Source organism: Sarcophilus harrisii, chromosome 3 (assembly GCF_902635505.1).
Source record: "Sarcophilus harrisii chromosome 3, mSarHar1.11, whole genome shotgun sequence".
NCBI classification, from domain to species: Eukaryota; Metazoa; Chordata; class Mammalia; order Dasyuromorphia; family Dasyuridae; genus Sarcophilus; species Sarcophilus harrisii.
This window is the reverse complement of record NC_045428.1, coordinates 119,259,168-119,274,547: the sequence shown is the minus strand read 5'-3', so window position 1 is coordinate 119,274,547 and position 15,380 is coordinate 119,259,168. Positions and strand designations below refer to the sequence as shown.

Below are 15,380 nucleotides of genomic sequence, written 5' to 3'. Positions count from 1 at the left end.
TAGCTATTAACAATAACAAAAAAATTATTGCTTGCAAGAGAATTGTAGGAAATTGTTTTATGCATGAAATGTCTGCATAATTGTTATATGTTGGGGGTAAAACTATAGGTTAGCAGACAATTAAATATGTATTGTGACAATTGTTAATATGTTATGGTTATTATCACTCATAATAAGAATAAAAATGAAGTTAATCAGCATAGACTTAAAAGTTTTTATAAAGTACTATTTCAGATGATTTTGTATTGCACAGCTTTTCCATTTCTCAAGTTAAAATGGTATCTATTTACCATCTAATTAATTATGTATTAATGTCATTTTATGCACTCTGTCTTTTTATAAAGTGCATTTCAAAAATTTTACTTTCTACCTTATTTGAATCATCTGTTTCTCATTATGTGTTAGCTTAAATGAATAATAAATGTATAAAATGTACAGAATGTACATGTATAGAAAATGTTTAGAAAAAGCTGTAAATGGTACTAAATGATTTAAATGGCTTTACTGATTTAGAATTTGATGTTTTTGTTGTTACTGGTTGAAACTTTAGATGACATTGGTTTAAGGATGGATTATATATATATATATATATATACACACACACACACACATATATATATATATAGTTTGTATATTACTTTTTGCCAAGAAAACTTCATTTCATCACCTACTTTAACTGTGAAGTTACATACACTTTGCTTTTTATGGGAAAACGTGAGTTTCAGGGAAATTCATACAGAGTGCAAATATGATCCAGATATAAAAAATATTTTTAAAGTTCATTAATTTTATGCATATGTTTTTTAAAAACTGAAGTTGTTGAAAGCAAATAATTTTAAGGAAGCTTTCAACATTTGGACCATTTTCTACCTGCAGAAAAATAGCCACATCCTTAAAATAAAAGGAAATGCCTATTTTTCTTTGAGCTTTATTGATCAATTTGGTGATAACACCAAAAAAAAAAATCACTAGTAATTTTTTTTTTAATTTGGAGAAAAGGGATAAATGACCCTGTTTTTTCTTTTTCTTTTTTTGTCTTCTATCTTTCCAACTAGGTAATGTCCAAAAATTCCCATTTACTAGATTCTGTTATTGTCCATAATAATTGTTTTATTATTATTTATACTATCTACAGATTGCTCATTGTTTTTATAAAATAATAGGTTTCTGTCATAAAACAAATCTGGCTTGCACTAGAAGAGATGCTTCTTTTGCAAATGAACTTGTTCTTCATACACTAAAAGACTTTATAATAATGTCTGGCTCTTGCTTTCTGTAAATGGCATGGCACACTACATCTATAGAGAGCTTTTGACATAATATTTAATTTAGCTGATACTTTTTAAATTGATTGTTGGGTTCAGGTGTCTTCATTTAAAGAAAAATCACTTTCCCTTTAGTAAAATGCTATTTGTTTCTGAGTGCTAGCATGTTGTACTATTTCTAGCATCTTCTGGATATGATATCCTGTACCCTTGCTTTGTTGATATGTCTTTCTTAAACTTTATTGCTCAGAATATCTTTAATGCTAGCCAAGGAGTCAGGGATTTGGACGTTTTTTCATGGACTTCTAAAGCTTTTTTTCCCCAGGTGAGTTAACTGTCAGGTGTAGTCATGCTGTATTTCCAGCTTTAAGTATGTGTAACTTAAATTACAATCTAATTTTTGAAGTTTATATTTAATATTTTAATGGAAAATAAACTTTTAATATAAAAGCTATAATTAATAAAACTAGTTTTCATTGTCCTTAAACTTTTATACTTTATATGTAATAATTTACATTTTATATTTTATGAAGTTTTACAACTTTAGTAATTTTAGGCAGGTCTTAGTTATTCAATAATTGATTACATGATTCATAGTATTCAGACATGTCTCCTCCATCTTCTTGAATTTACTGTCATTTTGATCATTTTCATTGCTCATTTGCACTTCCCCTTGAATACCTGGCTAAGAAAAAGAAGAAAAACTCAAGTTCACGTTTAATATCACTCTGCTAAGCAGAACACTGCACAGTCAAAACGCTTTTCTCCAATCTTGAATAATAGAAAAGACAGCACTAAAACTGGTTTCTTTACTTAATAAATATTTAAAATATTTTTGATAAATGTCTGGAAAAAATTTTTGATATATATGTATGTTTACATTTTAAATACTTTATATAATATACTTTCCCTTCCCATACTAACCCAAATTGTATATTGGATAGCCCATTATAGTTGCTTCCAAAATAGTTTTTATTTAACATCTGAAAAGAATTTTTTTGTTTTTATCACATCCATCTTAAAAGTACATAGATTTATTTTTTTTTCTGAGACAATTGGGGTTAAGTGACTCACCCAGAGTGACCCAGCTAAGAAGTGTTAAGTATTTGAAACCAGATTTGAACTTTGGTCTTCCCGAATTCAAGACTGGTGCTCTATCCACTGTGCCAACTAGCTGCCCCTATAGAATTTACTTTTTCTTTCATGTGAAGCCTTACCCTAATACCTAGAAATTATATAGCACTTTCAGATTTGCAAAGTGCTTGACATGTTATCTGATTTTATCCTTTTAATAATCCTCTGAGGTAGGCACTATTTTAAACCCTGTTTTTACAGATGTAGAAATGGAATATTAAGAGAAGTTAAGTACCTTGTTCCAAGTCACACAGCTCAAAAAGCTTCTCAAGCAGAATTTAGGATAAAATAATAAGAAACAAAGAAAACCAATTTAAATCTTTGGTATATTTTTGAATTTACAACATTTTTGTTTGTTTGTTTTGTTTTTTTGTTAAATGCCCATTTGAAAATGTTTAGCAGGAAATATTGTTTGTCTGGGAATACAACTTAGATGTCTGAGTGTATGGGGATGTTGTGTATCTTAGAATGAAAATCCAAATCTTGCAAATGTCCAAAATGTATATGGACTTAACTCTTAAGTATATATAGATATATTTAATAAATTTTTGTATTCTGTATCTTACATTGGTATTGGGTTATAGTAGATAAAGAACTCACCTTTGGAGTCTGGGTTCAAATCCTTCCTCTTACATATATTGTCTATGTGGTTCTGGAAAAGCTACATAACTTTTTAGTGGACCCATGAAACTCTTAAGACTCTTAACTGGTAAAGAAGGTGCCAGTCTGCATTGGTAAAGTAATTTTCTTACTGGAACCTATCTTGATGAAATATCAAAGCTCTTGACTCAAAACACACACACACACACACACACACACACACACACTCTCTCTCTCTCTCTCTCTCTCTCTCTCTCTCTCTCTAAATTAAAGCAAATGTTGAGAATATTTGCTTCCATGTAATTTATATCTTTTAATTTAGCCTATATAGCACTTTGGGGGAACATAAAAAAGAAAATTCTATGTAAATATGGTATAGTGAGTACAATAAATACAAATTTACAAATTATTTATATGATGGATTTTCCTGTTTTAATACAATTGACACTTAGAACCTTAATTAGTTTTACAAAACACTTTCTTAGAATATTAAATATTTCAAGCTTATCTGAATGATTAAAATATCTAAAATCAACAGAAATTCCCAATTCCACTGATTGCTTAAATTGAAGTCATATTTCACTATATAATAATCTATTTATTTTTCTAAACACACAATTTATGTATGGTTTATTTTTAGTCTTTGGTTTTGGTTTTGATATTTTTGCTGAAAAAGCCATAATTTACTATGCAGCAAATGAGTGTAAGATTATACTAGTTTATAGAAGACTTGTCATGTTGATCTCCATGTTATTCTAGTACTTGGTAAGAAAGAAAAAAATGTTTATACCTGTTTTAACTACATGTGGTAAAAATACAAGATATTTAATGTAACATGCATGTGTGTGTGTGGATGTATGTGTGTGTGTATATATATATATATATAGAGAGAGAGAGAGAGAGAGAGAGAGAGAGAGAGAGAGACAGACAGACAGACAGACAGACAGACTCTGGTCATGACCCTTCAAATATAGCAACTATCATATCATTTTTTCCTTTGGTGAAAGAAAGTATGAGTTGCCAAACAGCTTTCATGGTACAATTCCAACAAAGTGAGTGCGTGTGTGTCCCCATGTATCTCTGTGGAAAAATATTTTTGGCTGCTTCATGATTTTTCTTGATAACTAATTTTCAATTGGGAAATGGAGAATAATGAAGTTCTGGATCTTCCCATCATTGCTATTATGAAAATACATTGCTACAAGTCAATAATTTAAGAGTTATAAAGAATTATTGCAAGAAAAGCATTGACTACATTGACTACTACAAATAATTATAGCATGTTTAAAAGTGAAAATACAACTAATATCTTCTCTTGTGATTTGCTTACAAGAACTTATTAAAATTCTTAAACTATTAATGTTGGATTTTTTAAAAATTAAAATGCATATCAGTTCCCCAAAGTTATGTTTTCTTTACTTTTATCACTTTTAATCCTTAGAAAAAAGCTTCTTTGATCTTTTTCTTCCTCTGGGAAAATGTTGAATATTGCTTTTTAAGAAAACAAACTCTATTACTCTGTCCATTTCTTTTTACAATTTCCTTATGTTAGGGTATTCACTTTAATGCTACTGGATAAACAACCTGTCCATCATTATCATTAGAATTTAAATTCCAAACCCTTCACTGTTCCCTCCTCTTAATAGCTCTATTTGGACATATTGCTGGGCTATTCCTTTAGTCTTTGACTCCAATTTTAAAGTCTCTCTATGAAAGAGAGAGGAGAAAGTTCATTTTGCTGTAATATTAACTATCAGAAGCCATCTAAATATTGACATTTTGATACAGTTTAAAATTTTCTTCTTTTGCTAGGCTTGCTAAAGTTCTCATTTTAAATTGTAAAGGTGGTCATAGGTTTTGTTTTGTTTTGTTCTTATTTTCAAATTTTTAGGAGACTAAGTCTAATACTGAGGACTTTTTCAAAGATTTGAATTCCCGCTGCCCTCAAGAATCAGTGATGCAAGAACAAGATATGCCATTCCTCCGAGGTGGGCCAGGCGTGTATAAGGTAGTGAAGACGGGACCATCAGGTCACAACATCAGAAGCTGCCCTAACCTTAGAGGTATCCCAATTGGAATGTTAGTACTGGGAAACAAAGTCAAGGCAGTGGGAGAGGTATGATTTCTTGTAGCTTCATGACTTCTTAGATATCCGTTATAATATAATTCTACAAAAGCTTCACCTCCTTCAAAAGGTTGGCATTTTCATCCCAGGTTTTTAAATGCAAATGTTCGTATTTAGATCTTGACTTGTACTAGAAATACTAATGTAACTTTGTTTTCTTTTTTTCTAATCTTATTTTTTCTTCATAATTGCCCTAGTGAGATCAATATCTATACTAATAAAGTGGCTATTTTATGTAAAAATCATCACTATTCACCTGTTGTTGTTCTTTTCAGTATTTTAAATGTACTGCAGTAAATTAACAGTTTAAAAAAATTATATTGTTGTAAATTATTGTTTAACATAGATGAAGTAATATTTTTCAAGTTTCCAGTGATATGACCAAGTGCAGAAGGGGGGGAGGGGGCGCCTGTCTCTTTGTACCCATTCATCTGTCTGAAGTCCCTGAATGAATACAATAGTTTTCTTAAGCTGGCATTTGCCTCTTCAGATGGGCTTGAAGATGTAGTGTGTCATGCTATTTCTTTAAAAAGCATCAGGAATATTTAATGAAGATAAAAGTCCTAACATACACGCTAAACAATAGGCATTGTGTTGTGACATTTCACATGCCAAAGAAAGCACACACATTACGTGCTAAAGTCTTAAATTCAGAATTATCTTCACAGTTCAAAGTCGATTTAGTTTTTTTGGCTTTTTTAATCTAAAGTCATAAATCAATATCATGTTTTAGGAAATTTTAAAGAGATGATTTTGTGTTACCTCAGGCTGTGGCCTTAATTTCAGAAACTTGTTATTTTGTGACAGAAGTTAATTGGAATTATTACACTGCTACAGCATTTTACTGGCTATCAGTACTCAGTTTTCTTGAAAGATAAAGACAGTCAACCATGCTTTTTGTGTATGTACACCAGGTAACCAATTCTGAAGGTACATGGGTTCAGCTGGATAAGAACAGCATGGTAGAGTTCTGTGAGAGTGATGAAGGAGAAGCATGGTCCTTAGCTAGAGACAGAGGCGGCAATCAGTACCTCCGACATGAAGATGGCAAGTTATTTTAAATTTGATTCAAAATAATTGTAGAATATAAATTTTTTTTGTATATGGTGTTATATATGTTTTAAGTTTTTTTCAAATAAATTCAAAATGGGGAGATTAAATATTTTCTTATAATGGTTGGCTTTTAGATAATTGGAGAATGAAAATATTTTTTAAAAAATAACAAACCAAAATAATGAAAGAAAAAAGGAAAACTGTGAAAATATTTTTAATTATTAATTTCTAACTTAATGTGTATTTTGTAAGTAATAATTTTATCTGATTTGTTCTTTTGTACCAGTCCAGGGCTGTAGGTTTTACTCTTTCTACTACTAGATGGAAGTTCAATTTTCAAACCACCAATCGCAGTACTTCTCCCAGGCAACTTCATTTGATTTAATTTTCTCTTAGAGAATAATTTTTGAGTAAACATGATCTATTTTAGAATTACTTCTTGAAACAGTGATCTGATGATATTAAATGGCTGTCTATTTTTGACCACAACAATAAAGCAAGAAAAAGTAAGGAAGACCACATATAAGAAATGCAACAAAAGGTATCATTTAGACTGAACAATTTGGATCAATTTGTTCATACTCTGTTTCTTAAAATGTCTCTCCTTGTTGCATTGCTATTACCAAAATGCCTACTGTGCACTTATATTCTGTCCATTTATATTAGAAAAGAGAATTTCTACCTATTTTTACATATAGGAAATTTTTAATATGTTTTGTTTTATTTTAGTGAAAAATTATAATTTTGTCTGTACCACTACTGGAACCAAGAAAGAGTCATTTGAGTTTAGTAAAAAATCATTAATTTGTAATAACAGCAAGGGAAAAATTCTCTGATTTTAAAAACAGCTCTGTTTTTTTCATTTAAAATATAATAATAACTTTTACCAATCACTACAATTGTTGGGATAAGTTAACAAAAAATATTGCAATTGATAGTATGCCTTTAAAAATATATAAAGGTCAATTTAAACAATGTGTCTGTTGAATAGAACTTCTGCCGTTTAATAGCCACGTAACTGAGCAAGTCTCTTAACCCCAGTTTTTCTCTAGTAATGACCTGGAATCATTAGAAAAGTCATAGACAGGTTACAATCTTTGTCATTGGAGAGGGTTCTCATACTGGAAGACCTCTACTGTAACAAAAAATCACAATTTTTTTTTAATATGATTGTGTTTAATAGTCCATAATACAATAATTGATTATAGGGGAACCTTTTTATAAGGTAAAATTATGCTTCAGAAATTCTTTGAGGATTTAAATAAGTATTTAATAATAATTAATGCTTGGGGCTTTAAGGTTTGCATAGATTGTGACATAAATAGTATAAATATCATTATCCCCATTTTACAAATGAAAAAAGTAAAATTCTGAAAGATAGGTGTCTGAAGCAGGCTTTTAACCCATATCTCCTCTATCCATATACAGTGCTCTGTCATGTTAGCTTTCTAAAATGAGATAGAAGTAAATATGTTCTTGATTGGTCTTCCAAAAGTTTTTGAAAAGGCTTCACACTAAAGGTCATGGGCACAAGTAGATTAGATGCAAAGTAAACTATGATAAGGAGAAAGGAACGATCCAAAGTGTTTTTTACTAAACTTTGAGAAGGAAATCACTTTCAGCTAGGGAGATAGGCAAAAGTATACCAGAATGGGGGCAGCTAGATGGTGCAGTGAGTAGAGCATCAGCCCTGAAGTCAGGAGGACCTAAGTTCAGATGTGGCCTCAGCCACTTCATTCTTCCTAGCTTTGTGACTCTAGGTGAGTCACTTAACCTCAATTGCCTCAGCACCAAAAAAAAAAAAAAAAAGACTATACCAGAATGAAAACAAAATCTTCTGTTGTTAATATGATACATGTCAACTTGGACTACAATGTATAATGTTACTCTTATTGTTGTTTCTAACAATAATTGGAGATTCAGAGAAGAACAAATAAAATGGCCAGAGATGTGGGGAGGTAGCCTTGTAAAGACAATTTTAAAAAGAAAATACAAGACCAGAAAAATAAATGCTTATAAAAGGTATAATCAGAATCGATTGAATCATGAATGATATGGATTTAAGAAAATGTGATTTTCACAAAACTCCCACATACTAAGATAAATCTATATTCTTTTAAATTGAGTGGAATGAGTATAGGATAAATAAATAATATTTTCCCCATTGAATAATAAACATGGAATTCTTCATTGCAAGAAGCGGTACAGAGAGAAAAATAAATATTTCAAAAACAGATTTGAACAAGCTTATGAATGACAGGTTTACAAATGGTTATCAAGTGCTGTTGAGCAATACCTAATCTTTAAGCCTGACTTCCGGAAAGAGAACACTATGCTTACATAGCATCTCCTGAAGAGCCTTCAAGTGAGGACTTTTGTTTTAACACCACAGTATTTCCTAAAACTATCTACCATCACTATTAGATTTACAAGAAGTATCCCCCTGGGGAAAAAGAAAAGATTTTAAGCAAGGAAAAATATTTTAACATCAGAAAATTTTACTGACTGTATTATTGCAGTGCTATTTTCTCATATCTACAACTGAACAAAAATGAATTCCGTAATACTTTTATGTTAATAGCATCCACATTATTTTGAAAATTAATAATATATGCATACATATATAATGTATATTATATATATGTATATATGCATACATATATACCTATACTTATGTAACATACGGTTTATTCAGTCAACATTTCTGCATTGGATATATGGACCCCTTGTAATGACTCCACAATCACCCAAAGGACCTACTATCATCACTACTAGTTTGACAGCTTATTATCTTAAGATTTCTGTGTTCCTGTCATAATAATAAGAGTTCATACAGTCATAAACTCATACATTTAAAGCTGTAAGAACTTTCAAAGGCCATCAAGTCTAACTCCTCCCCTTTATAAATGAGGAAGTTGAAACTGGAAGGGATTGAGTACCTCTAGGGTCACAAAGGTAATTATTAACAAAACTGGAATCATCTTCAAGGCCTGTGACTTAAGAATGAGCACTTTATCTAGTGTGATACCTCACCTCTTTGAAATCCGCAATAATCACCTGCCTAGAAGCAGAATGTTTAAAGATTGAACTATCACTTATTCACAGATATTTTGACCAGGAAGTTTTGCTGTAATTACTCATCTGGCCATTTTTATATTTTCATAAAGTAAAGTTAACTTAGATTTAGATATATTTACTGGTTTCTATATTTTTCTTCAGTTTCCAAAAAAAAATTTTTGATGCAAAAATAAAAACAAAGTCCTTTTTTACCCTACATATTCCTGCTTTCCACTTCAAGAAGTTTACCACCAATTTACCAAAGAGATTTACCACCACTGATGCATTGTTATTAATGAAATACCAAGAATATTATTCATTAATCACTGTCAAAAAGGAGAGTATAGATATCTTTATAGATATTAAAGATTTCAGGTAGTTTCCTGACAAGCCCTAGATCTTAAGCTTGTGACATAAAACACTGCTAAAGAACTTTGTTTTAAAACTTTATTTTCTTTGGTCAGAGATGTTTTATTCAGAAAACATTCTTAAAATAGGTAATTCAAAGTAACTTAATTTTTAAAGATTTTGTTCAGTGTAATAGACCCAATTGATAAATTTTTTTAGGTAATTAAATGAAAATCAAGGATACTGTCATGAATACAGAGATCTTTAATTGAAAACCTCTAAAAATTTTAAATCTCCCAAATGCTGTGTTTACTGTATAAAAGATATAACAGTAAAACTAGTAATGAGTACAATTGAAATATACTTTCAGATGTTCAAAAATGAAACCTTCCAAATAATTTTTGATAGAAATATTCAAATTAGGTAAAAACAGCTAAAGTTAACTTGGCTATATAAACAGAACTTTACAATTAGATGAATATGCTCCTGAAGAGAAAAGAATGGTTTTTTAGATTCATGATATTGCCAGATAAAAATTTTACAAAATGTTGAATGACCTTTATAATGGCAAGTTGAAAACCATTAAATTTTTCTAGGAAACATATCACTATGTGATATTTTGATGTTTCTGGCAAAATAATTTTTCTGTTTTAATTTTAGTTTTAATATGACAATGACTGAACTCAAACATTTATTCAAAACTACATTGTCAAAGATTTAAACTTTTAATTTTTTTTTTACTTTGCCCCCAATAAATGACCATCTCAAAAATTGAGATAAGGCTCTTTAATTGAAAGCATAGAACTGTAACAAAAATAAGACACACCAGTAAGAAGTTACAATTTAGTGTTTGTTAACTTTTGAACTCTATTTTTAGGTATAAAATTGGAGATTCTGCAAAATAAAAACATAAGAATCTCATACACATACAAATATAATAAAATATATAAGTATTACATGAATGTATATGTTATATACTATACTCTAAAAAGTGGTCCTATTTAAAGTTCTCCCACATGGTATTGAAATAGCATCTCTATTGGCATCATAGATTAAGATAAAATACTGGCTTTCTAGTTGTGGCAGAATGGAATTTTGTCCATTACTGGCAGAAAGGGAAGGGAATAAGCATGTATTAACTTTCTAGTATGTGCTAAACACTTTACAAATATTTTCTCATTTAATCCTCACAACAGCCCTAGTAAGTAGATGCTGTTATTATTCCTGTTTTACAGTTAAGGAAATTAAAGCAGACAAGCTATGCAACTTGCTCAGGGTCACATAACTAAAGTCATTTTTGAACTCAGATCTTCCTGACTCCAGACCCAGAACTCTATCCATTGCATTACCTGGATGCCATCACTATTTCGTGTGTGTGTGTGTGTGTGTGTGTGTATGCACATATATATATATACACACACAAAAATTAAAGTTCTACATTTTTGTATTATGTGTACAGAATATTGATGTGCCAAATACTATTTCTGCTGCACCAATAGATAGCTATTCATATACATTTAACACACATATATTATATGTGTATGCATATACACACCCTTGTAATTTGATGTAGAAAGTTCCCTCAATTGATAAAAACCCAAAGTTCTTCCTTTTGTAGCTTAGAGACTTGGAAAGATATGTAGGGCCACTGAGAGTTTAAATGACTGCTCATCCACCATATGTCAGAGGTGAATCTTAAACCTGTGTCTTGTTGATTCCAAAGGGAGTCCTCTGACTTCACCACCATTTTAATTCTTTCATTTAAAATAAAGATTAATATTTATATAAATATTTTTTAATTTTCTTTCATTGGATACTGGATTTCCACAGATGAAGTTGATAGGTAACTTTTAGCTACCTAAAAACATAAATATTTCAGTACCAGTCCAGGAGCCAAGCTCTTTATCTGTATTACTTGCTACTAGACCATTCTGAGGTTGGAGGGTGAGGGCGATGCTTTCTTTTCCGTTCAGGATGCTATTCATGGGTGTTTTCCAGAGGAAACTTTCTACTGCTGAAATATCTCAGACTGAAGAATTTTGCCTAAGGGAAGTACTAGGATTGGTTTTTTGAAAAAAGTCTACAAATGCTGGTAAAGGGGTAGACCGTACAGTACCTCTGGTACAGCAGAATTCCAAATTACAGGTAGGAAAAAATATCATGCCACTCTCCAAGTTCCATTTCCTATTTAAAAGGGCATTGCCTTTTTAAAATATATTTTAAATAGTTCATTGTTTATAATATATTAGTAATGGAATAAACATATCTCTTTTCCTCTAGAAATTGTTCCTTTCATATCTATTCTAAGGTCTAGGATAATATCATTTGAGGATTCAGTTTTCGTCTTTGTATGTGCTTTGTTTCCCCTGTTAGATTCAATTCAAAAGAAGTATTGTTCTGAGTATTTCCACAGTTCTTAATAGAAATGCAAAAGTCTTCACATGTTGACAGTCTCATATATATTACATGTTTTAGTTAAATTATATATGTGTTAAAAGCAAAAAGAAATTGTTCCTTTTTATTTTTCAACTTCTTTTTAAAAATTTATGGCTTTGCTAGAATTCAAATAATTATTTTGATTTACCTAAGATTAATGCTTTTAGTCATGTAAAAAATATTTGATAGAATGGATTACTTTTGTTACAAAGTGTATTTAGTTTAATGCATTAAAACATAAAAGCTATATGATATTCTGTTATCAATTTAATCACTATTAGGTGATTAAACATAGCATAGCTATAGTTCATAAAATAAAAAATCATAATGGAGTTTATGGTGTGTATCACTTCCATATACTGCCACAACAAACACTAAAAGTTAGCATATTATTGGATTTCATTTTGCACTTCTGAAATGAAGATAATGGAATCTTTATTACAAGCAATAAAGATTGCCTAATGAAAAATTAGAAATTATCAAATGTAAATACTTGTGTTATCATTTCAAATCTTTACTTCATAAAATTTGATATTTTTTTCTTATTATTAATACAAATAACAGATAGCAAATGAGAGTCTAATTCTATAGCTATCTATACCTTGTCTTTTAGAACAAGTTCTTCTGGATCAGAATTCTCAAACTCCTCCTCCAAGCCCCTTCTCAGTACAAGCTTTCAATAAAGGGGCAGGTAACAGTGCCCAAGGATTTGATTATGGACTTGGGAATAATAAAGGTAAGTATCAAAATATTTTAAAGTAGATTTTTAATTCATTTTCATACCTAACTATACTATTTCTGTATTGTACCTCCCCTGTCAAAATACTCAATCCCTTAAGACTATAATTTGCTTATTTCAATTTAAAGGTACCATTTGAGTGGCAGTGCAATTGGCCATGTTTTAATGTGTCTTTTTATGTTAGTAGACAAATTTGTTGAGAGAATCTGATGCTTACATTTTTGCTATTTTTCTGTACATATGAAGCTTGAGATTCAATAGAACTTAGAGAAGAAATCATAATTTTGTCTGTTTGCTGAAGAAATAATAGATAATAGTGTTGTACAATTAGAAGCACAAAGATATTCCCTAAACTAACAGTTAAAAATTAAAATTTTAATCTAATAAATAAACAGGGAAATTATTATAAATTGGCTTCATTTGTTGGTTCTGTTGAATAACAGAGGAAGTTCTTAGATGTTAGCAATTAAGTTAGTTCATTTAGGTTGAAATAAAACACTTGCAAACCTTAAATGCTACATGTGTTAGCTATTAATGGTTATGTACGTTGATATTATAGTCAAAAGGACATAGATTTAGGGATAGAAAAAAGCCTTCATGGTCTTGTTATTCCAGTGCTTGCATTTTATACTTGAGGAAACTGAGGCCCAGAGAGATCAAATGAGTTGACCAAAGTCATGAAGGGGGTAAATGACAAAACCAAGATATGAATCAAGGTCCTTCAATTCCAGATTCAGCTCTCTTGACATTGTAATATGCTTTTTCTGGTATTTAGACAGAAAGTAACTTTATTTTGATGGACTAGTAAAGAATATAAAATTACAATTCAGGTTAAAAGAGTAAAATAGAAACATTAATAGAGTAGGATAAAAAACAAAAATAATCCAAAACAAGTTTCATAATTCATGTGTTCATTTGACTTAAAAATTTACATAAATGTCTATTCTGTCTTGCTTCTAGATCTCACTTAACCTGAAATCCAGCTGGGTGATGAATAGAAAGAGCAGGGATATGTAGACTTATAAAGTTTAATAATAAACTTGGAATATAATAATAAACTAATCTATAGGACTAGATTATAAGAGAGAAAGAACCTGACTATCTCATTCAGTGCTTGTAATGAATCATGCTATGTTAGTATAGTTGGCTTTCTTAGCCAATTAAGACCAGCTAAGCATTCAGTAAATAACAAAGCCAATTTCCTAGTGCTTTCTTAATTAGTTCATTTTATGTTTTTGTAGTCCAAGTCTAGTTAAGGATTTCCTTTTGAACTTTTCTGATACTTTAGGGAATAATCACCTACAACATACTTTACTTAGCTGTTCCATTTTACATTTATATACAAATATATTTAGCTCTTTTTTTTCTTTTATTATCTTTCTGCCACCTTTCTGCTATAATTAAAATTTTCAGTGCTTACTAACTTCTGCTATATGTATATTCATTTGATCTTAAAGAACTCTTATTTCAAATAATGTATCTTTTTAATAGCAATACTAATAGATCATTCAAAATACCCTTGATTATTATTCTCAATAAATATTACTATTTTAAAGTACCAAATAGCTTGATAAGTGAAAAAGGAAAATTAACCATTACTCATTACTTCATTGAATTAAATGAAGTAGAGGAAAGAGAGGAAACAAACATGACATTGATAATACTTTTTCCCCAAATTGCAGATAATGTTTGATAGCATTTTTAAATTGGCAAAGAAATTGATGAAGTGCGATATAACCTTCATTATATATGTTTCTTCTATCAGGATGAATACATCTAATCACATTTATTACTTATTTGTATGTTTTGAATCACTCCATAACAGTTCCGTCTTTTAAATTACTGATGATAATCTAATGAAATGTATAGTTTTTTCTAGTATATTTCCTTAAGATGAGATTTTAATTCGTAAGGATTCTTTATGTAATCTAATCTTTTGCTGTCTGACTCAATAAGGTAAATAGCATAGAAATGTGTTCATATCATTGCTGTTACATTTTTTATTGATAATGTGTAGATTTTAATTTTCAAAATTTAATTACAATTTGAAAACATGGGAGAAAGTCTTTATTATCCATTTTTGATCTATCGTATGAATTTTTATTTAACCTTTTTTATTTATGATTGAATGCTGTAAGCTCTAGGACAAAGAAATACTATGTACAATATATTTTAAAATTCATAAGCCATTCTTGAGAAGCACTGTTCAAATTAAATTGCTCACTTTCCCTTCTTAATGGTTTTCAGAATTCATAAATGTCGACTCATTTTGCTTTTTAACCAGCCAGAAAAACACAATTATGTATTTTTAAGACATCAGTAGTAACTAGCATCTTTACAAAATAAAAAAATAATAGTTTGTGTTATAAAGATTTTAAAAAGGAGACATTTATTTTAAATCTCAATAAGTCCAGTACCTTAAAAGTAATTTCGTAACAGAAACTGAAAATTGTACACCTCTGTAGAATAAACCGTTGTGAAAATTGTACACTTCTGTGGAATAAATATCTATCTTGAATAAGCAATATGTATATAAAATTATTCAGAAGTGGGACACAATCTTATTCATGGCTTGAATTGCATTTCATGTTGGGTAATGTAGATATATGAACACCAAATAAAA

At 29.9% G+C, this 15,380-nt stretch overlaps 1 protein-coding gene across 2 annotated transcripts in view; it reads left to right on the top strand.

Annotated features, from left to right (window-relative positions):
* The window catches only part of MYCBP2 (MYC binding protein 2), a 312,149-nt gene that overhangs the window by 219,198 nt on the left and 77,571 nt on the right, over window positions 1-15,380 (top strand). The window contains exons 52-55 of one of the 2 annotated variants that reach the window (XM_031958522.1): window positions 1,516-1,590; window positions 4,891-5,115; window positions 6,039-6,171; window positions 12,632-12,754. In XM_031958522.1, coding sequence (XP_031814382.1) covers window positions 1,516-1,590; window positions 4,891-5,115; window positions 6,039-6,171; window positions 12,632-12,754 — 556 coding nt within the window. The remainder of the gene's footprint in view (window positions 1-1,515; window positions 1,591-4,890; window positions 5,116-6,038; window positions 6,172-12,631; window positions 12,755-15,380) is intronic. The other variant, XM_031958523.1, reaches the window with a different exon arrangement.